The sequence below is a fragment of the Anser cygnoides genome, chromosome 22 (assembly GCF_040182565.1).
Source record: "Anser cygnoides isolate HZ-2024a breed goose chromosome 22, Taihu_goose_T2T_genome, whole genome shotgun sequence".
NCBI classification, from domain to species: domain Eukaryota; kingdom Metazoa; phylum Chordata; class Aves; order Anseriformes; family Anatidae; genus Anser; species Anser cygnoides.
This window is the reverse complement of record NC_089894.1, coordinates 220,129-240,401: the sequence shown is the minus strand read 5'-3', so window position 1 is coordinate 240,401 and position 20,273 is coordinate 220,129. Positions and strand designations below refer to the sequence as shown.

General features: G+C 48.2%; 1 protein-coding gene across 1 annotated transcript; it reads left to right on the top strand.

Moving 5' to 3' along the window:
* Window positions 1-16,001: 16,001 nt before the first annotated feature.
* LOC136786756 (zinc finger CCCH domain-containing protein 11A-like) lies at window positions 16,002-19,542 on the top strand. The gene is made up of 4 exons (XM_066981552.1): window positions 16,002-17,335; window positions 17,561-17,680; window positions 18,463-18,586; window positions 19,031-19,542. The coding sequence occupies exons 1-4, from the start codon at window positions 17,282-17,284 to the stop codon at window positions 19,132-19,134; spliced, it is 402 nt and encodes a 133-aa protein (XP_066837653.1). The 5' UTR covers window positions 16,002-17,281; the 3' UTR covers window positions 19,135-19,542.
* Window positions 19,543-20,273: the final 731 nt, after the last annotated feature.

Sequence of the window (20,273 nt, the reverse complement as noted above, 5' to 3'; positions counted from 1 at the left end):
AAAACAATCAGGAGGAGGAGAGCTCAGAGACTGCGGCCGGCTTCGGCCACCTTCCCCTCGCTTTCCCTCTCCGTGTTCAAACCGAGCACTGTTCTGCCGTCAACCTTCGCTGCCTCTGCCCGCGGCGCCGGGCTTTCGCGGGTGCCATTGCTCCTCTACATATTTTATCCTTCCTTTTGTAAGGAATGGTCCAGCAATTCGTGTCACTAAGGGATTTGAAGGGTTACCATCGAGGCCCGGGTCTAGGTGATAAGAGAACAAAGGGGTTTTTAGGGAAAAGTGCTGACTACTGCAGGGGATGTTGCTAGAGTTTCTGAAATCCGGCGCAGAGGCTCCCAAACGAGGAGGAAGGGGGAGCTGAAGGACAATTGAAGGACAAAAGCCTGAGAGGAAGACAACCAGCATTCAGCCCGAGCAAGCCCCGAGAGACCACCAGAGACTGGTACGCAGGCGCCCCTGGGAGGGGTTTCGGATTCCGGAAACCAATTCTAATAACCCTTCCTCTTCTCGAAGTAGTAATGAATATGTATTAGCCTGGGAGCATCAAAACCAGCCGCCTTACGTAACAGGCGTGCGTCCTGGGGGAGCAGAGACTCCCGGCGCACCCAGCGCTGCTTGCTTGCCTCTATTCGTTTAATAAATTGTAAACTTTGATTGTAATCCTATTTGGATTTATAACAGCCATTTATAACAGTTTTTATATTTGTATTTTATTTAAGGCTGTCTTGCCCCCCTCCCCCCCCAGCCTCGCTGCTCGCCAATAAAGCTGGCGCAGGGGCTAAGGGATTTGAAGGGCCTGCTTGTACACCTAAGGGATTTGAGGGCCTGCTTGTACACCTTTGGGGACTGCCTCTTTTGGGGGGGGGGGGGGGGTGTTAGGAGCTGCTTGTATACTTTTTTAGGCATTCCTCTGAGAGGGGGTTGGGAGCTTCGTGTATACTGGGGGGGGAGGGCCTCCCTCGAGGTGGAAGCGGGGGGGGGTTGGAGCGTTTCTACACTGTAGGGGCCTGCCTGTACACTTTTGGGGCCTGCCTTGGAGGGGTTGGGAACTGCTTGTACACCTTTGGGGCCTGCGTCTGCGCGGGGCGGGGGGGGTTAGGGGGTTGGAGCTGGTTTTAACCTTTCGGGCTTGCATCTGGAGGGGCTTGGGGCCTGCCTTTGGGGGGGTGGTTGTGAGCTGCTTGTATACTGTAGGGGCCTGCTTGTACACCTTTGGGGCCTGCGTCTGGGGGGGGTGGGAGCTGCTTGTACACTGTTAGGGCCTGCCTTGGGGGAGGGGTTGGGGCATGTGCCTTGGGGGCATGGGGTTGGGAGCTGCTTCTACGCTGTAGGGGTCTGGGTCTTGGGGGGTTGGGGCTGTTTGTACACCTTTGGGGCGTGCCTCTGGGGAGGATGGGGAGTTGCTTGTACACCTTTGGGGCCTGTGTCTGGGGGGGGGGTTGGGGCCTGTGCCGGGGGGGTTGGGAGCTGCTTGTACGCTCTAGGGTCCTCTGGCAGGCTTTGGGGCCTCCCTTTGAGGGGGGCAGTTGGGAGCTGGTTGTACACCTTTGGGGCCTGAGTCTGGGGTGTGGGGGCTGGGGCTGAGGCCTGGGGCCTGGGGCATGCATCTGGGTGGTGGTGGGGGGGGTCCAGTTCATGGGGGGGGGTGGGTTGGGAGCTGCTTGTGGACAGTTGGGGTCTGCATCCGGGTGTGGCTGGGGCCTGCTTGTAGACTTCTGCAGCCTGTGTCTGGTGTTTGGGGGCTTTTCTGTAGTGTTTGGGGATCGCATTTTGGCTTTGGGATGTGTCTAGAGCTTCTGGGGCCTAGCTGTAGTGCTTGGGGCCTGCGTCTGGGGCTTTTCTGTAGCATTTTGGTAGCGTGTTTGTGATTTGGGGTCTGTATCCAGGGTTTTGCCTTTTTTGTAGTTTTCAGCTTTGTGTCTGTTTCTTTGTTGGTTGCCTGGGGTTTGGGGTTTGGATCATTAGTCAGTGTCATTAGCGTCGGGGGGTTGATATGAAGGGTTAGGGTTGTGGTTAGAGTTGTTACGGTTAAAGAGAATAAGGATTTTAGGGTAAGGGGATCAAGGTTGTGGGAATAAAAATGTTTTTGCACAGAGTTACATCGTTTAGAGGGAAGGAGGGTGGTATTGATATATGCTTGCAGTGATAAGAAAGCTTAACAGACAACCTTGTAAAATGCAGACAACCAGAATCCTTAGAGCAATTGGGTGGAAATCACGGTGTAAGAAACATTACCACCTCAAAGAGGAAAACAGTCAAGAAAAAAATAAAATTGACTAGTAACAGGCCAGCAGCTGTGTATTTTCTGTGAAGCACTGGATAGATCGTGAACATGGATTACCCAGTCAATGGGGAAACTGGGGAGGGTCCTGGTCACCGAGAGGAAAAAAAAAATTATATAAACTGTGTTATGGAACTAGTAGGTGGCTTGTGGGACGCCTGCCATTGCAATCGTGAATAAAAATGCTACCTCACTGAGATACTTGCCTGAGCCTATGGTATTGGTTACAGAGTGTTTCTAATAAGGTGTTGGGGTTTTAAGGTTTCAGGGCTAAGGCACTAGGGTTGGGTTTCAGGGTTAGGGTTTCCAGGGTTTAGGGTTAGGATTTTAAGGTTGTTAGGGTTGGAGTTATAAGGGTTAGGGTTTGGGGGTTAGTGTGTTAAGGTTTTAAAGTATTTTGTGGTTTTAGTGTTGATAGGGTTTTTAGGGTTAGGGTCTTAGGGTTTTAGTTATGGTCAGGTATTTAGGGTTAGGGTTTTAAGGTCTTTTTTTTTTTTTTTTTAAGGTTAGGGTCTCCAGCGTTAGGGCTTTGAGAATCTTTACGTTTTGGGTTAGGGTTTAGAGGGTCTTAATTTTTAGGGTTAGGGCTTTTAGGCGTAGGTCTAGTGTGGTAAATTTTATCGGGTTAGGACTGTAAGGGTTTTTAGGGTTAGGGTTTCTAGGGTTTTTTGGGGTAGGGGTTAGGGTTAGATCCGTGGGAGCCGTAGTGTTAGGGGTCAGGGTTCTTAGGGGTAAGGCCCAATATTAGGGTGGAAGGCCAAACTAAGGGGGGAGCCCCCCCCAAAATTGAAGGGTCGAAGCCCCAATTTAGGGGAAGAAACGTCAAAATTGTGGGGTCCCCCAAAATTGGGCGGAAGAGCTCTTAATATTGGGGGAAACCCAAAAAAGGAGGGTGGGGGACTCTAAAATTGGTTGTGTCCCCCCCCAAATTGGTTGTGTCCCCCCCCAAATTGGTTGTGTCCCCCCCAAAATTGGTTGTGTCCCCCCCAATTAGGGGAGGAACCCCCAAAATTGGGTGGGCGAACCCCCATATTGGGGGGCAGAACACTTAAATGGAAGTGTGAAATTCCAGAATTGAATGTGGACCCCCCAGAACAGTCTTCAGGGGTTTAGTGTGGTAAATTTTATCGGGTTAGGGCTGTAAGGGTTTTTAGGGTTAGGGTTTCTAGGGTTTGTTGGGGTAGGGGTTAGGGTTAGATCCGTGGTTGCCATAGCGTTAGGGGTCAAGGTTCTTAGGGGTTAGGCCTAATATTAGGGCGGAAGGCCAAAATAAGAGGGTGGGAGCCCCCCCCAAAATTGAAGGGTTGAAGCCCCAAGTTAGGGGAAGGAACGTCAAAATTGTGGGGTCCCCCAAAATTGGGCGGAAGAACTTTTAATATTAGGGGGGAACCCAAAAAAGGAGGGTGGGGGACTCTAAAATCGGTTGTGTCCCCCCCAAATTGGGGGAGGAACCCCCAAAATTGGGTGGGCGAACCCCCAAATTGGGGGGAAGAACACTTAAATGGAAGTGTGAAATTCCAGAATTGGATGTGGACCCCCCAGAACAGTCTTCAGGGGTTTAGTGTGGTAAATTTTATCGGGTTAGGGCTGTAAGGGTTTTTAGGGTTAGGGTTTCTAGGGTTTGTTGGGGTAGGGGTTAGGGTTAGATCCGTGGTTGCCATAGGGTTAGGGGTCAAGGTTCTTAGGGGTTAGGCCTAATATTAGGGCGGAAGGCCAAAATAAGAGGGGAGGAGCCCACCCAAAATTGAAGGGTTGAAGCCCAAAGTTAGGGGAAGGAACGTCAAAATTGTGGGGTCCCCCAAAATTGAGCGGAAGAGCTCTTAATATTGGGGGAAACCCAAAAAAGGAGGGTGGGGGACTCTAAAATTGGTTGTGTCCCCCCCAAAATTGGTTGTGTCCCCCCCAAAATTGGTTGTGTCCCCCCCAATTAGGGGAGGAACCCCCAAAATTGGGTGGGCGAACCCCCATATTGGGGGGGCAGAACACTTAAATGGAAGTGTGAAATTCCAGAATTGAATGTGGACCCCCCAGAACAGTCTTCAGGGGTTTAGTGTGGTAAATTTTATCGGGTTAGGGCTGCAAGGGTTTTTAGGGTTAGGGTTTCTAGGGTTTGTTGGGGTAGGGGTTAGGGTTAGATCCGTGGTTGCCATAGGCTTAGGGGTCAAGGTTCTTAGGGGTTAGGCCTAATATTAGGGCGGAAGGCCAAAATAAGAGGGGGGGAGCCCCCCCCAAAATCGAAGGGTTGAAGCCCAAAGTTAGGGGAAGGAACGGCCAAATTGTGGGGTCCCCCAAAATTGGGCGGAAGAACTCTTTAATATTAGGGGGGAACCCAAAAAAGGAGGGTGGGGGACTCTACAATTGGGGGGGACCCCGAAAATTGGTCGGGTCCCCCCAAATTAGGGGAGGAACCCCCAAAATTGGGTGGGTGAACCCCCAAATTGGGGGGGAAGAACACTTAAATGGAAGTGTGAAATTCCAGAATTGAATGTGGACCCCCCCCAGACCTGGGGAGGAATCCCCAAACTTGGGGGGGACCCCCAAAATTGGGGTTAAAGCCCCAGATCCCAGGGAGCTAAGCCCCAAATTAAGGGAAGGAACCTCAAACATGTGGTGAGAACCCCAACATTGGGGGAAAGAACCTTAATATTAGGGTGGCAGGCCAAGAAAGGATGGTGGGGGCCTCCAAAATTGTGGGGGGCTTGGAATTGGGGGGAATCCCCAAAATGGAGGGGGAACCCCAAAAGTGGGGGGGGGGGGGGGCGAAGCACCAAATTAGGGGAAGGAACCCCAAAATTTCGGGGAAGAACTCTGAAATGGAGAGCTGAAAACCCGAAATTGAGGGGAAACCCCCCAAAACGGCGGGAAAACCCTCCATAAACACGAAACCGGTAATGTAACAGAGCAAAAAATGGCGTCCTACGGCAAGGTGCGAGGCTCAATTTTCTGGGGAGTGCTGGGAAATGTAGTTCTTGGCCACCGGGTTTCCGGGAGTCCATATTGTTTTCCCAGAGCATGCCGGGAGATGTAGTTCTCGGACACTGGGCTTCCGGGAGGCCATGTTGGTTTCCCATCTTTGCTAGACTCCGGGTGCTCTGGCTTCACAGAGAAACCCCCAAACTGAAAAATGTACCTGCTAATATATTGGGCTCTAAATGTAGCCCTGGGTTAATTGAATAACAATCCCTGGGTAAGATTGAAGTGCAGGAGGGGTTGGCTACGGTTTTAAGAGCCGGTTTGCAGAAAAGGGATTTCCCGTTAAGAAATGGCATATACTGATTGTTCTCTTCCTTGCTCTGCCAAGACCTGAAGCACATCTTGGAAGCCAGGCAGAATCCGTGGAGCCAATGGAGTTCTCAAGCTCGACTTCAGCTTCTTCCCAGCTAGAAGAAGCAAGGACACGCCGGCTGAGTTCCACAGGCAACGCGCCCATATCTGTAGACGAGGATTTAGAGATGCTACTTTGGGAACTCTCAGACGGCATACTGGAAGCCGAGCTCGACTTGGACCCAGGGAAGGATGAGGATGACCTCCTCCTTGAGCTTTCCAAGATGATTGATGATTGAACTGCATAGTCCTATGGTATATTAAAAAAAAAAACAAAAAAAAGAAAAAAAAGAAAACAACTCTTCTTCTTGTTGGATACCCTGAGGTGATCCTTTTTCTAACTGAGGCTTTGCAATGAGACTTAAAGCACAGTTGGAACTGGTAGAAATTGGCAGGATCTGCACTCAGTTGTCCTAAGTTTTCCTGCTGGTCAGAGTTAAGGTCTTGTGCATGGTTCCGTAACTATAGGTGGCTACCTTTGATATCAAGAGGACAAAGCACTTGTTTCTTTTGGCACAGAAAGATGTCCATCGGCACGCTGTGGTGGCTGTGAATTGACGTAGTGATGGAGCGATGCTCTGAAGGCTTAAACGGAAAGCTTCTTCCTTCCGCCCCCCTTGGCACAGCTCGATGTTGGGCACATTGTGAAGCCTGGGTGTTCTGATTTCTCGGACAGTTGATACCCAAATCCCGGAGTTACTATGTCAACTCTTGACTTTTATTTGTGTATGCCATTGTTTTGACTGTAATCTTTTCAGATGATGAAGCTGTAGGGGCGGGAGGGAGCAAAATAATTATTCTAGCGTTGTGGACCAAACATGCTGCCAGGAGTGGTGGTGGTGGGGTCAGCCCACCCGGCCTTACTTTCAATTATCAGGGATGATAAAATGGTGTGAAAAGCAGCAGCTCTGCGATACGGCTACGCTACCCCCACTCCCTTCTCTTGTGCTGTACCAAAGTTCCCCCAAGCTTTGGTTGGTGCTTTTTGCTGGTGACAGTAGGACTCCAGGGCGAGTAGTCGGGACTCTCCTGCAGTAACTGGGTCAATTAAGGGTTGGTTTAAGTGCCTCCTGGTTTTTAAAATTGCTCCCCTGAGCTGCTGGCTCTGCTGCCTGCTACAGCAAATGTTCGGGTGCCGTCAGCGTCGCACTTGGGCGTGGGCACTGACCCTGCGGAGGAGAGCTGAGACTCGCGTGTATTGTGTACCCTGCCGCCAGTGATCGTTTTCCCCTAGCAGATCTATTTTGAATCATTTCCCTAAATTTTAGAGGAACTTTAGGCTCTTTGTGCTATGATTTGTGAAGCTGTAGGGGCCCTCAGGCATTTGCTGCTGGCAGAGGAAAACCGCTTGTCGAATTTGTTGTAAATACTTTCTGTTTGGACAACAACGCCTGTGTGTGTGTGTGTGTGTGTGTGTGTGTGTGTGTGCGTGCTTTGACGACCCCCTGCGACGCCCCAGCTCCGCGAGGGAAGCTTTGAAGCGGCTCTGGGAAAACCTCTGCGGAAGAAACCGCTGCTAGTGACTTGCGGAAAAGGGACTCCACAATCAGTGAGATTGTAAAGTAGGTATGTTTATTCAGCGCTGGGCAGCACGGGAGGTCGTGGGCATGAAGATTGATGACTCTTCCTCGTCACCGCTAGTTGACCTCTTGTCTTTGCACAGACTCAGTTGCTCCTTGGCTCTTGTCCATCTGCAGGACCAGTTTCTCCCAGTTTCTTAAGACAGGCTCACTCTCTTATTAGGAGACTGACCTTGGTAAGGGGCCCAAGGCTTCTTGCTTTAGTTAATTGGCACAATGCACCATAGTTAGCAAAGACACTAAGTAGCATCCTAGTTTAACGCTGTCAGCGCTCTATCTCTACTTGATAAGATTCTCCTAACTCCCTCTCTCACTGGAGCCCACGCAGCCCTCCGTCCTGCCGAAGGACTTCACAGGGACTTCTGCCGGCTCCGGGTGCCCGCACACAGACAGAAATGGCTTTGAGAGAAAACAATCATGAGGAGGAGAGCTCAGAGACTGCGGCCGGCTTCGGCCACCTTCCCCTCGCTTTCCCTCTCCGTGTTCAAACCGAGCACTGTTCTGCCGTCAACCTTCGCTGCCTCTGCCCGCGGCGCCGGGCTTTCGCGGGTGCCATTGCTCCTCTACATATTTTATCCTTCCTTTTGTAAGGAATGGTCCAGCAATTCGTGTCACTAAGGGATTTGAAGGGTTACCATCGAGGCCCGGGTCTAGGTGATAAGAGAACAAAGGGGTTTTTAGGGAAAAGTGCTGACTACTGCAGGGGATGTTGCTAGAGTTTCTGAAATCCGGCGCAGAGGCTCCCAAACGAGGAGGAAGGGGGAGCTGAAGGACAATTGAAGGACAAAAGCCTGAGAGGAAGACAACCAGCATTCAGCCCGAGCAAGCCCCGAGAGACCACCAGAGACTGGTACGCAGGCGCCCCTGGGAGGGGTTTTGGATTCCGGAAACCAATTCTAATAACCCTGCCTCTTCTCGAAGTAGTAATGAATATGTATTAGCCTGGGAGCATCAAAACCAGCCGCCTTACGTAACAGGCGTGCGTCCTGGGGGAGCAGAGACTCCCGGCGCACCCAGCGCTGCTTGCTTGCCTCTATTCGTTTAATAAATTGTAAACTTTGATTGTAATCCTATTTGGGACTCAGCCATTTATAAAACTTTTTATATTCGTATTTTATTTAAGGCTGTCTTGCCCCCCTCCCCCCCCCAGCCTCGCTGCTCGCCAATAAAGCTAGCGCAGGGACCCCTGCCTGCAACCATAGAGACGCGGTCCTCCCGGCCTGCTAGAGCGGCCCCCCACGCTCCTCCAGCATCCCAGCATCCCTTGCGCGCTCCCGCCCGGCCTCAGGGGCTTCCGGAGGCGGCCCAGCAGGGGCGGCGGGAGCAGCGAGGCGGCGGCAGCCATGGCGTACCGCGGGCAGGACCAGAAGGTGCAGAAGGTGATGGTGCAGCCCATCATAGCCTTCCTGCGGCCGGGGAGCGACGGGGGAGCGGGTGGGGGGCGGCCCCGGCCTCAGGGGTCTCGGCCCGGGCCTTGAGGCCTTGTCCCGGGGCCCTGGGGCCTCGTTGCAGGGTTTGAGGCCTTGTCCTGAGGCCTTGTCCCGGGCCTGGAGCTCTTGTCCCCGTGCTGAGCCCTTCACGCAGCGCCCCAGAACCTCATCTTCCGCTACCTGCAGAGCGTGAGTAGCGCGGGGAGAGGACGGGGAGGGGATGGGGATGGGGATTTGGGGGGGGTGGGGGGAGCGGGGAGGGTCCGGGGATCTCCCTCGCTGAGTTTTCGGCTCCCACCCGTTGCTCGGGGCAGGTTTGTGGGGAATGGAGAGCTGTGCGGCGTGCTGGTGGGTACAAGGAGCTGCTGCGCAGCCCGGCGTTTCGCCCTCGTGTTAACGGGAGTGGGATCGTGCAGCCGGGCGTGCAGGAGTGTTCCCTTGTGACTGGAAACGTGTCCTTCAGCAAACGTGTAGTATTCACCCAGTCATATAAGACTCTAAAATGTCAGACTGTTAATTGAAACTGCCCCTGAGAGTTGCTCCTTGGAGTGTTTGGGAGCTCTAGCGGCTATGGTTAGCGGGTATTTCTGAACACACGAGAGAGAACAAAACTGCTCGCGGTGTTTGTGTTCCAATTTACTCTCCTCCTTCGTTCTGCAGAGCTCGAGGATCCAGGTGTGGCTGAGCAAGTGAACGTGCGGATAGAAGGCTGCATCATCGTGAGTGTCAGCACGACCCCACGTTACGTCGTTAGTTTGTTTTCCCTCATTCACAATCCTATTTTTTCTTGTCAAGAAAAACTAGCCCAAGGGAAAAAAGAAATCGTGCTTCTCTAACAATTAGTCTTCATTGTCCAGCCTGGCTCAGCAAAGCTGACGATGGTTCGTGTTGTTGCTGAACTAATTGCCACTGTTGCCGATTTCTAGGGCTTTGACGAGTACGTGAATTTGGCGCTGGACGACGCAGAGGAGATTCACTCCAAGACAAAATCAAGGAAACAGCTGGGTGTGTCGTGTGTCTGTGCAACCCGAGTGACGCGCGGTCTGAAACCTGCCCGGGTGAGCCTTCTAGGTAGCAGCACTGAGAGGTACCAACCGTGTGACGAGCCTTGCTGTTGAAGTTCAGTGAGCAATTCCTGGCTACATCTCTGTCCCTGATGATTTTTGAGCTGCTGATTTTGCTGAATGAAGGAGAATCTGTCCCTGCCTGAGACCAGTTCTGGTCTTTGAAACGTGTAATACCAGGCGGCCTGCACTCTGCGTGATGGGCAAAACCCTGCTCAACCACACGAAACACTTTCTGAAAACACGAGATTATTCTCAGGTTCTGGGCTCTCTCTAATCCCCTCTTTCCCTTCTCTGTGCTGCAGGCCGGATCGTGTTAAAAGGGGACAGCATCACTCTTCTACAGAGCGTTTCTAAGTAGAATTTGCCATCCTTAGAACAAAGGTGGCTGCCGTGCTGCGGAGTGACTGAGTGCCAGGGGAACGCGGCCCGCTGGTAGATAGGAAGTTATTTGTAACTGGGGTTGCATGCTGAGGTCAAAAGTCATTCCTTTGTGGGAGCGAGTTGTTTGTAGCTTGAAACAATACGTGATGTATTTCACAAATAGCCATTTTTCACATTAACTGTAAATGTAAACCACAAATCTGCTTGTTTTCAGTCTCTTCCTTCTGTGAATGGAGAAGGAGGAGAAATATAGAAGCGTGGGCTTTTCTTTTTGCTGTGGATCTGATAAGTTTCGATAACGCTATGTGCTTTCTTGACCATTACATCTGCATTACGTGGCCAGGGTGGACTCGTTCAGGGCACGGAAGCCCCACACAGTCCTTGAGCTAGCAGGGTGGTAAGGAGGGTGTTGGAGATTTTGCATGCAATTGCAGCCCTTTGTTGCTGCAGTGACAGGTTCCTCAGATTCTTTCTAAACAGGGTTTAACTTGTTGAGAATCTTTTTGGGAGTGCTTATTGTGGATCAGTCAGTAAAAGTATCTTAGTGGGCCCGTGAGGGATTCGGGGCTGTGGTGCAGTAACCCAGTGTTTACAAGTGTTACTGCTACGCATGCTTGTCCAATAACGTCTCCAGATCAGAGAGTGAGAGCGGGCAACTGGTTCGGATTAAATCTGTCACTTTTTGCTGCTTTGGACAGAGCCTGTAGATTAAACCCTTGTGCTGTTCAATAAGCTGGGGTATCAGATGTGTCGGTTGGGTTTTTATCATTTGATTTATTTTTTTTATCCGTTTGGAGATCTGTCTTTTCTGTTTAAGTTTCCCCAAGAGAGCTGAGTTCCTTGATGCATCGACCAAAGAGAAGTTCCCCGGCTGACTTGGGACAGCCAGTCCCCTCGTTTTTCTGATCACAAAAAAAAAAAAAAAAGAAAAAGAAAAAAATCGAAGAAGAAAAATTTTGACTGTAACTGTAACTCAGAAACTAAGATTACCTAAATGGAGAGAAATGAATTTTGATGCACAGGCTGTGCTAGAAATCTGTTAATCAGCATTCAGTTTTTCAGAACTTCAATTTGTGTATCATCATCATGAAAATTAATAAATTCAAGGTGGGAGATCCTTTCCTGAAAGGGAAGGACAGAAATACGAGTCTTGCTGTGGGGCCTACCCAGCGCAGTTCTGCCATTCCGAGAAGTAATACGTCAGGAGTGTCACAGCAGACGTTCCCAGGAAGAAACCTTTGAGGGGCAGCATGACACACTTGATTGGCTAAAGCAGCTTCAGCTGGACAGCCTGCTGCCGGGATGGGTAATTCTAAGTTGTGTTCAAGTTGCTGAGTTCCTTTCAGCATGTAGTAAAGATGTAACGTGCCGATGTCGTTTGGGAACAGGAGGCATTACGTGTCACCAGCAGTGGGCACGTAGGGAACAAAACAGTATCTTACGAGGTCCTCCACATCTGCCTTTCATTTTGTCCTTGGTTTGCCAGCTGGAGCTTTCAGGAGGTGAGGAAGGAGGCTGTCCCAGTGAATAGTTCAGGTGTTGCAGGGTATTTGTGATGCAGTGCTTGTAAAATTTACCTGCCCGCATCTCCTGTTACAGGCAGCCCCCCGCGGGCCCTGTGAGACGGGGAGCTGCTGCCTGGGGTTAGGCCCAAGGTGCCCTGTCAGGCCCAGGGCCGCCCTTCCCCTTGCCCTGCCCTTCCCTCCCGCTCCTCAGCCCTTGCTCAGGCCTTTTGGGCCGTCTGGCCGTCCATCTGGCCCTGTGTCCCTCCGTCCCTGCCGTCTTCCGAGGGAAGCAAAGAGTCCCTGGGCTGCCTTCAGGGGGGAGGTTCTGCTCAGGAAATTAAAGCTTCCCCCTTAACCCGCCTTGCGAGTTATTTTGAGTTCCAACCTTCTGCCTTCCTTTCGTAGCAGTGCCTCTGAGGGGTGCGCTGTAAGGTAGCCGTCATCTGGCGCGCTGCTCCTGCGTTTCCCAAAGGAACTGCCTTCGGGATCTGACTAACTCTGGATGCACGCGGTTGTCACCTTAATTTCTCCGTTAGTTTGCTGAAAACAACCCTCTTGGGTGACCTTTGTGTTTGTTTCTTCAAACTTGGATCGAGGAGGTCTCTGTTTCCTTATGCTGATGTTCACAATGAAAGTGCAGAAGGGATGCTTACTGTTGCCCGGGTCAGTCCTGTTGCCAGGATGGGAATGTTTAGCCTACCGGCCCTCTGGTGTTGTTAGGCTGCACTCGGAGTGTGAGCTCTGGGCCTTATTTGGAAAAGACTGCGTTATTTGAGTGTACAAACCCGAGATATTCTGCGGATAGGTGATTCTCAAACCACGTCAGAACCACCGCTGTGGCGTGTGCTGGAGTCGGACGCGCGTTTGACTGATCAGGCGGAGCAGGTGAATTGAATTTGTTGCTGGATGGCGAGGTGTTCTGGGGGAAGAGCTAGTCTAAGGAAAACTTCCTCTTACTGCCCCTTCCCATCTCAAATGGCCACTGTCTGGGGAAATTGCTTCTTTATGACATTAACTACAACGTTACAGTGAGGATGAGGAATCATCATTACTCCCATAGTTATTTGCTGCCAGGCCGCAGCGTTGATTTCAGAGATTTAAAAAAAAAAAAAAGGAAAAAGAAAGGAAGTATGTATTCTTTCACATACTCTCTTTTCCCTGAGAGTAAATGTTGTAGCTTCAGCAGTACCCTTCCTCTGGAAACGATTCCCAGTGCCTGCTCAGACACTGGGGAGGAAAATGACAGAGAGAACAATGGAGGAGAGCCACCCGATACAAAGAAAGGAAAAAAGGGGTTATGGATGAAGGGAAAGCAACTACATAAAAAATTGGTGCTATCTAAAAATTGGTTAAGGGTTTGGGACCTGCAGGTGCTGCCTACATGTGCGTGTGTTGCAGTCGTGCCTGTTGCCACTGCGCAAAATGGAGAGAGCTTCTTTGTTGAATGCAGCATGTTAAAGCATGCGCCATTGCCTGGAAGAAAAGCACGGCCTTCCCTCGTGTGGGACTTCTTCCCCATTGATCTGTGGTTTACCTGAAGGTTTACCATAACCTGCATAAGTTTCAAAAGCAAGCAAACAACCAACCAAAAAACAACACCAACATTAAAGAGTGGCAAGGCAGATGCTCATCTGGGGACTCTGACTCATCGGTGACATCACCAAGCAAAGCACTGTGAGCGCTTCGGGTCGGGGCTGCTGCGGCGAGCCTCGCAGCCGGGAGGGAGAGCGGGTACGGTTCGCCTCTGGCGGGTCTGTGTCAGCCCTCTGCCCTGGTGGCTTCGTTAGCAGTGAGAGTTTGACTGCTGTGTTCCCAGCTTTCGCTTCTGCACCGACCGTGTGGCAGAGCCCGCAAGCTGCTTCCTCAGCTGGAAGAGGAAGAGGAGTGACCTCAACTGTGCCGAGGTAAAGCAGAACTGTTGAAAAGATTTGTCAAAGATGCGGGTTGTACCAGCGCAGCCGCTGCAGCTGCAGCAGGTCCTGGAGCATTGGAGAAGATAGAGAGGGGTTTCTTCGTGAAAAGAACGCTGTGAAAGTGTTTTCACGCGGGAAATTAGGAGAAGCGCCTCTGTTGTTTGGATATCCTCTATTGACCTGGCACACGGGCATTACAGCATACCTGGCACACTCTTTGTATTGTTTGTTAAAGAAAAAAAAAAAAAAAAAAAGTGTTTTAGGGCAGGCCAAAAACCTGCCTTGGCACTTCCACATCGCAGCTGTGCTTGCAGGCCGTGCATCCTGGATGCCAGGCCAGGATCTAAATCCGATGGTGCTGTTGGTAACGTGAAGTTCAGGAAGCACTTCTGGGTTTTTCTGCTCTTCCATGTGAATTTTTGCCCTGTGAAGGTGGTGTACTGAGCTCTTTTCTTACCAACAAATAGGTTTAAAAGCAGTTACAGCAAGGATGAGCTGTGCTAGCAGGAGGCTGTTCTGTGCTTCGACCATGGGAAGATGAATGGTTTACCTATGCACCGTTAAATATAGTTTGACACCTAGCACACAACACTTGCAGCCTGTGGGGTGCTTTAACAAGCAGGTAAATCAGCGGAGACTGTTTTGCAGCCAGGCTGATGCTGGGTGATTAAAAAGCAGGGTCACAACAAGGAGTTTATGCTGTTCTTTCTTGCTTGTCATCCGACTGTCCGCTTACACTGTTCTAAAAAAAAAAAAAACCACCAAAACGGGGTAAGCATCTTTAATACCTTTATTATAAATGGAAGGCACAAAACAGGCCAGCAACAGAGACTGTCCAAGAGGAAGACTTTGTGCTTTATAAACAAACAAGAAATTACCCTTAGGTAGGTGTGATAATCCTTCCCTAATGCATTTTTTGGAGTGCAAAAATATTTTGTTCCCTTCTTGCTCTTCTCTCCAGGACAAAGGCAGAATAGCCAACTGGAAAGTTAGACCAGGGAGGTCAGTTTGTTCCATACTGAGAAAGACAAGCCTGTAAAACAAACTAGACAGGTTTTCTTTGGACTAGTTATCTTCCTTCAGCAAAGGCAAAGTTTATGACACTTGTTGGCATGTATTTCCAGACCCCCAGCTACCGTGACTGTAGTGCATCTGTAATTCTTTTGTACAAAAAGAGTTCAAAATCTCGTAACGCAAAAACTTTACTAGCACCCTGGAGAAAAAAGAAATCTAAAACTCTTGCCAACTTCTATTACAGACCTGCTGAGTGCACCAGAGTTACTCATTTTTATTCAGGCTTTCAGGGGCTAGTTCAGTTGGTTTCTGTTCAGCACTTGGATCGCCATATTGGCAGATGTCAGTTAAAAAAAAAAAAAAAGCTTTGGAGATCTTTTTTAAAATGAGACTGCTTTTTATGGCATTTAGGGCTGTGAGGTATCCTTGGTTTTTGCTTTCTTCCCATTCCTTAGACCAGATCCATTCATACCCTGAACAGCGTTCTGGGTCTGTTCAGGAAAATGGAAGGCAACAAGCAAAATGATGAGCGCCTTGGGCATTCAAAAGAGCTCAGTCTGGAAAAGATTTCAAGTCCAACTTCCATGCTAAGGAGCACCAGTAATTTTTAGAAGTAGATGCAGAGGAATCTGCATGGCACTAAGCGTGTTTCTGAAGGTGCTAAAGGTCGGAAGTGACGATTCCTCTCAATACTAAAGAAGAGAAGGAAACCTTGCACTTAACTACTGTTTTTATTCCCTTTGTCAAGCAGTCAAAACCAACAACTAATATGAGAACCCAACTTTTCCCCTCTTTACTTTAGATTTGGGAAAATTCCCTGCCAAAATAATACTTCCTGGAAAATTCACTAGTGTTTGTGTGAGTAAAAGGTTCCAACCTTTTATTATTAATTTGTAAGAACTATTTCATCCGCTTTTGTCCAGAAGAGTCAGAAATAATTTGCACAGAAATGTGCAGCATTTTAATGAAAGGATTCAGAATCACTCTAATTTGAACTTTATCTGGTCTGGTTGCAGGTTTTATGACATTTAGTGTCTTAAAAAAAAATCAAAATATCTGACTTCACATCAGAAAAAAACCCCTGCTTGTGGCTAAATAAAATCTGTTGCAGCTCTGGTCATTGAAAAATCATTGGCTGTTAAATTGGACCTAAGTCATCTTTTCTAACCTTTCATGATCTTGCAGCAATGGATGATGATGGATATATGGATTAGGGAACAGCACGTGATGGCAAACCTGTGGTATTTGCTACAGCGCAGAAAGAAAACAAATTGCTTCCAAAAAATCAAACTAATTCAAAATTCTTGGTATCATGCAGCCATGCCACTGGCAAAGTGAGCATTGCCCTGCCTCTCAAAGCTTGCTGTATCCTTGATCTGCTGTCTTCCTGCTGTTAATTGATTGCAACTCTACGTGTCTGATCAGGGCTACGAGTTGTTCTCCATATGGATACCATACAACATATACTGTGCACGCTTGTGTGTATAGATATGTTTATCCTGTATGCATATTTGTGTGCTGGCCCCCAGATCACTCATGGTATAAAGCATTGGCCTCGAAGGCATACTCATCAAAATATTTGGTAGATCCTCCATTTTTTTCTAGTTCCCTCAAAATGAGAGAGTTTTTACACGCTCTCTGTGTCAAAAAGGCAAAACTTCTGATTTCCACTGTCGCTCTCGCTAACTTTCTATCACTCACTCCTCGTGTGTGTGTCTAAACACATATGTGTGTATGCGTATGCACATTTGTGTATTTCTATGCACTGGTGTGTTTTTTGCTGTACAGGTAATAAAGACGGGGAAAGGTTTTAGTGTTTTCTTAATAGGTGAAGAAATCTTGAAGACCAGAGATTGGAACATACTGAATTTTGAATTAAAAAAAAAAAAAAAAGTCAAATTGTCTGGCTGTGGAAGATGGATCCTCATTTTTGCAGCCACTTTGAATCACGAGTTCATCTCTAAAGGCACTGGGTTTTTTTGTTTTTGTTTTGTTTTGTGGGTTTTTTTTTTTGGTTTTTATTTTTTGAAGAGCTAACTAACCCTGGCTGTCTCCAGTCTGAGAGAGTGTTCAGATGGACTTGCTTCCTCCATTAGTTATAAGCTGTTTAAAAGCACATCCTACGTTTGAATTGTGGATGAGAGGCTCCCTTGGCAAAGTGAGGAGGCAAATTCTTCCTACCCCTTTATCATTAATTCACGGATTCAGTGTTGGTTCGGCCTCCAGGAGAAGTTAACTGGAAGTCTTTGAAGATCAATAACTTTGCTGAGGTTGTCCAGGTAGGTGAACTCGAAGACCCACAGTGACTGGAACATGCTATTTAATGCGTCATACTGCATTCTGTAGAAGTTACTCGTAGCCATAGTTGATCATTGCCTTGCATGTATGATCAGGTGGTTTTTGAAGAAGTGACTCCATTTTCAGGCTTCCAGGTGTGCTCCAAGGCATATTATTGAGGACGTGGAAGAGAACACTTGCTGACAAAGCTCCTGGCAGCTTTACAGAACTTTAGTTTAATATTGTGTTAGTTCCCGTAACAGCTGATTTCAAGGCATTGCTCTCCTCAAGAGACTAATTTGATGAACAGAAGAAAGCTGGAAAAATGCTTGTTACTCATTATTTTTCACTTGTTGGTACTTTGTTTAGGGTTACTTTTAAAAAGAAGATTTCACTGATCACAAGCCAGTGGAAGACTTTCAGCCCAAGCAAGGGTGAAGACAGCTCTCTCCAAGAGCAGAGGAAGTCCCTGTGGAGAGAACCCGAGCTTGTTATCAGAACTTGTCGGCATGTCTAAACAAGGAGACGATTGCTACTTCTATTTCTATTCTACCTGTACCAAGGTATGGCTGGGTTTCTTTTGCTTTGCTTTGCTTTGTTTTTTTGTTGGTTTTTTTTTTTTTTCATTTTTTTCAGGAAGGGGTAGAGTAGGAGGAGGAGGCACACTGGTCTTTGGTTAACGTGATAACCAGATAGATTCTGAATTCAATCGTAGCAACCTGAGGCAGTAGCATGGACGTTTTTGAGGCTGTACTATATTTTCCTTGTTGGTTTCCTTTTGGTTACAGGGAGACAACTGTTCCTTCCGCCACTGCGAAGCTGCTCTGGGGAACGAGACAGTCTGCACGCTGTGGCAGGAGGGTCGTTGTTTCAGGAATGTCTGCCGATTCAGACACATGGAAATTGACGTGAGTGCCTAAAGATGTGTTCTCAAAATAAATCAACAAAAGCATTTTTCAGTGCTGTAGGTGTGCTGATTGTGCTTTTGCAGGATAGAGTCATTTGCTTTGGAATTACACTGGTTTCTGTTAGCAGGGGAGGGGGTGGGAGGAAGGAGAGGGAAATAAAATCAATGCCTTAGGTATGTCTTAGCAAGATTTTCTTTTATTAGACGCCGACAGTATTGTCTCAACAGATGCAGAATAACCGCTAACTAGACTGCTAAAACCTGCTGGAGCAGGGGGGTAATAAACAGGCTGTACTAGCCTCCTGAGAGCAGGCTTGATAATGATCTATCAGGTCTCTTGTGTCCCGGAGTCCTTCAGATAATGCTGTTCTAGCTGCCTGGGCTAGGAAGCAGTGGGGAAAGTTAAAGGTGCAGAAGAACGAAGTCTCCAAGAAGTAGTTCTGGATAGAGTTAACGTAGGCAATTTAAGATGTTCTTTTTCCCTCTGAATAATCCTAGTATAATCCTAGGTGTATTAGTTTAACCCACCCTAAACTGATGTCTGAGAGTGCCTGTCTTCTCAAACTGAATGATGACAGGGCTAAACGTGCATAGTGGTTACAGCTTCTGCAAACTTTGTGAATATGCCCGGAAATACTATACTTCCGTGATAAACTGACCTTTGGAATGATGTTTCAGCACTGTATTGTGACAGCCCTATCGCTGTCGTGACCTGGAACTGTGCATCTCTTTGCAAACCTTAGGTGCATGTTATCACGAGCTTGTCTTTCTTTCTGTCTTCAGAAAAAGCGCGGTGAGATTCCCTGCTACTGGGAGAAGCAGCCAGTAGGCTGTCAGAAAGCCAACTGTGCTTTTCATCACGCAAAGGGACGTTACATCGATGGAGTCTTCTTACCACCAAGCAAGAGTGAGTTTAGGTCCTTTTTCTTTAAGTATTGAAGAATTAATTTTGCATATTACTTAGTGGGTGCCAATAGTGTAGGAGACATCAGGTAACCGTCCATTTGTGAGTGCAGGAAAAGGTCTGCAGTTCTAGGTGGTCAGCTAAACCGAGTGTACTGCTGCTGTACTGCTGGTATTTGTTTTCTGCTTTCATGCTCAGCTTCTCTCTGCTTTGTGTGATATTTGCCTTGCAGTTTGCTTTCTGTTGTTTCGTCCTCTGCTGGGTGGTAGGGAGATGTGTTGTTGTTTGAAGGCAAGTCATTGTTCACGGTGTAAACAGTGGCGGGATGGGCAAAAGGAGATGCTGAATTCATTGTCTGTGCAGGTTATCTGCCTTAGCTACCATCTTCGTGCATTGTGGTCAAAGTTTTAAACTGCCATATTACTGATGATCCTCCTCTTCCTCTAGCTACACTGCCAAGTCCGCCTGAGTCCGTGGACGATGATTTGAAAGTGGCTCAGATGTCACTGCAGCAAAACAAACTTTCTGTCCAGTCCAATCCCTCTCCATAGCTAAGGCGGGTGATGAAAGTGGAAAACTCGGAAAATGTCCCAAGCCCTACACACCCTCCAGTTGTAATCAATGCTGCAGATGATGATGAAGGTGATGATGGTGAGCATGGTTTGGTTCTTGGAAGGAATTTGTGCTGTAAATGATTGTGTAAGTCTTTGGTTCTTGGAAGGAATTTGTGCTGTAAATCAATGTATAAATCACAGATGACCTGAGGTCTGACTAGCGATAGGGCAGGCAGTCTGGTCAGGTCACTGGTGGCTTTGTCTGGCAGTCAGTGGACAGAACCTGAAATGTTGGAGGAAAGCTTAGAACCACTCTTGGCTTTAGTTGGTCTGTTGTGTAAAGCTCTATGTGAAACTAGGAAGGAAATTCCTTTTTTTTTGTCTGAAGAGTAATATGTTGTGTAGTAGTTAAAGCTGCAGAGAGAATCTAGAGCCCTAGATGTTTTGTCCTAGGGTAGTCTACTTACGAGTTCATCAGGTCAGTGTAGCTGTATTAAAAAAAAAAAAAAAAAAAAAAAAAGCTTTTTTATAGGAACCATGGACTGAAGTGTCATTGCATGAGCTACATAATCACGAACAATCTGGCCTATGCATAACTGAATAGATTTTTCCCCTTCAGACCAGCTTTCTGCGGAAGGAGAAGAAACTAAAACTCCCGTCCAGCAACCAGCTGAGGAAGGCCAAAATGGATTACGGATGATTTCCACTCGGAAAGCCAGTGCTACTACTGCTAAACAAGGTATTCCAGCACCTGTAGTAGGATAAATCGGAAGGAGAACTTGACAATTAACTCAAAAGCAATGTGGCGTAAAAACACAACAGAATGTAGGGGTGCTGAATGGACTCGGTTATTTCCATGATCTCATTTCTCCCTGATACCATCATGTGCCCATTGGGTCAGAAAGTTGAACTCCTTTTCTTTCCTTTTGGAGAACAAAACAGGGTCACAGCATGGAGTTTAAATGGCTGCACGTGCAGCCTGGCAACCACTGTTGAAAGCCATATCTAACGATAGAGGGATCTAATATCACGTAAATGGATTAAAATTAAAACTACAGTTTTTACCCTGAAGGGTGAAAGGAGGGGCAAAATGCCATTGATTCTATGGTTGTTTCACTTGTGAGGAGTGTTGACAG

What these genes read in the sequence shown, in the direction of transcription:
- LOC136786756 (XM_066981552.1), top strand. Translation starts at nt 17,282, where the DNA reads ATGTCTAAACAAGGAGACGATTGCTACTTCTATTTCTATTCTACCTGT. An exon ending in TCAGACACATGGAAATTGAC is followed by an intron (nt 17,681 to 18,462) that starts GTGAGTGCCTAA and finishes TTCTGTCTTCAG; the next exon opens with AAAAAGCGCGGTGAGATTCC. An exon ending in CTTCTTACCACCAAGCAAGA is followed by an intron (nt 18,587 to 19,030) that starts GTGAGTTTAGGT and finishes CTCTTCCTCTAG; the next exon opens with CTACACTGCCAAGTCCGCCT.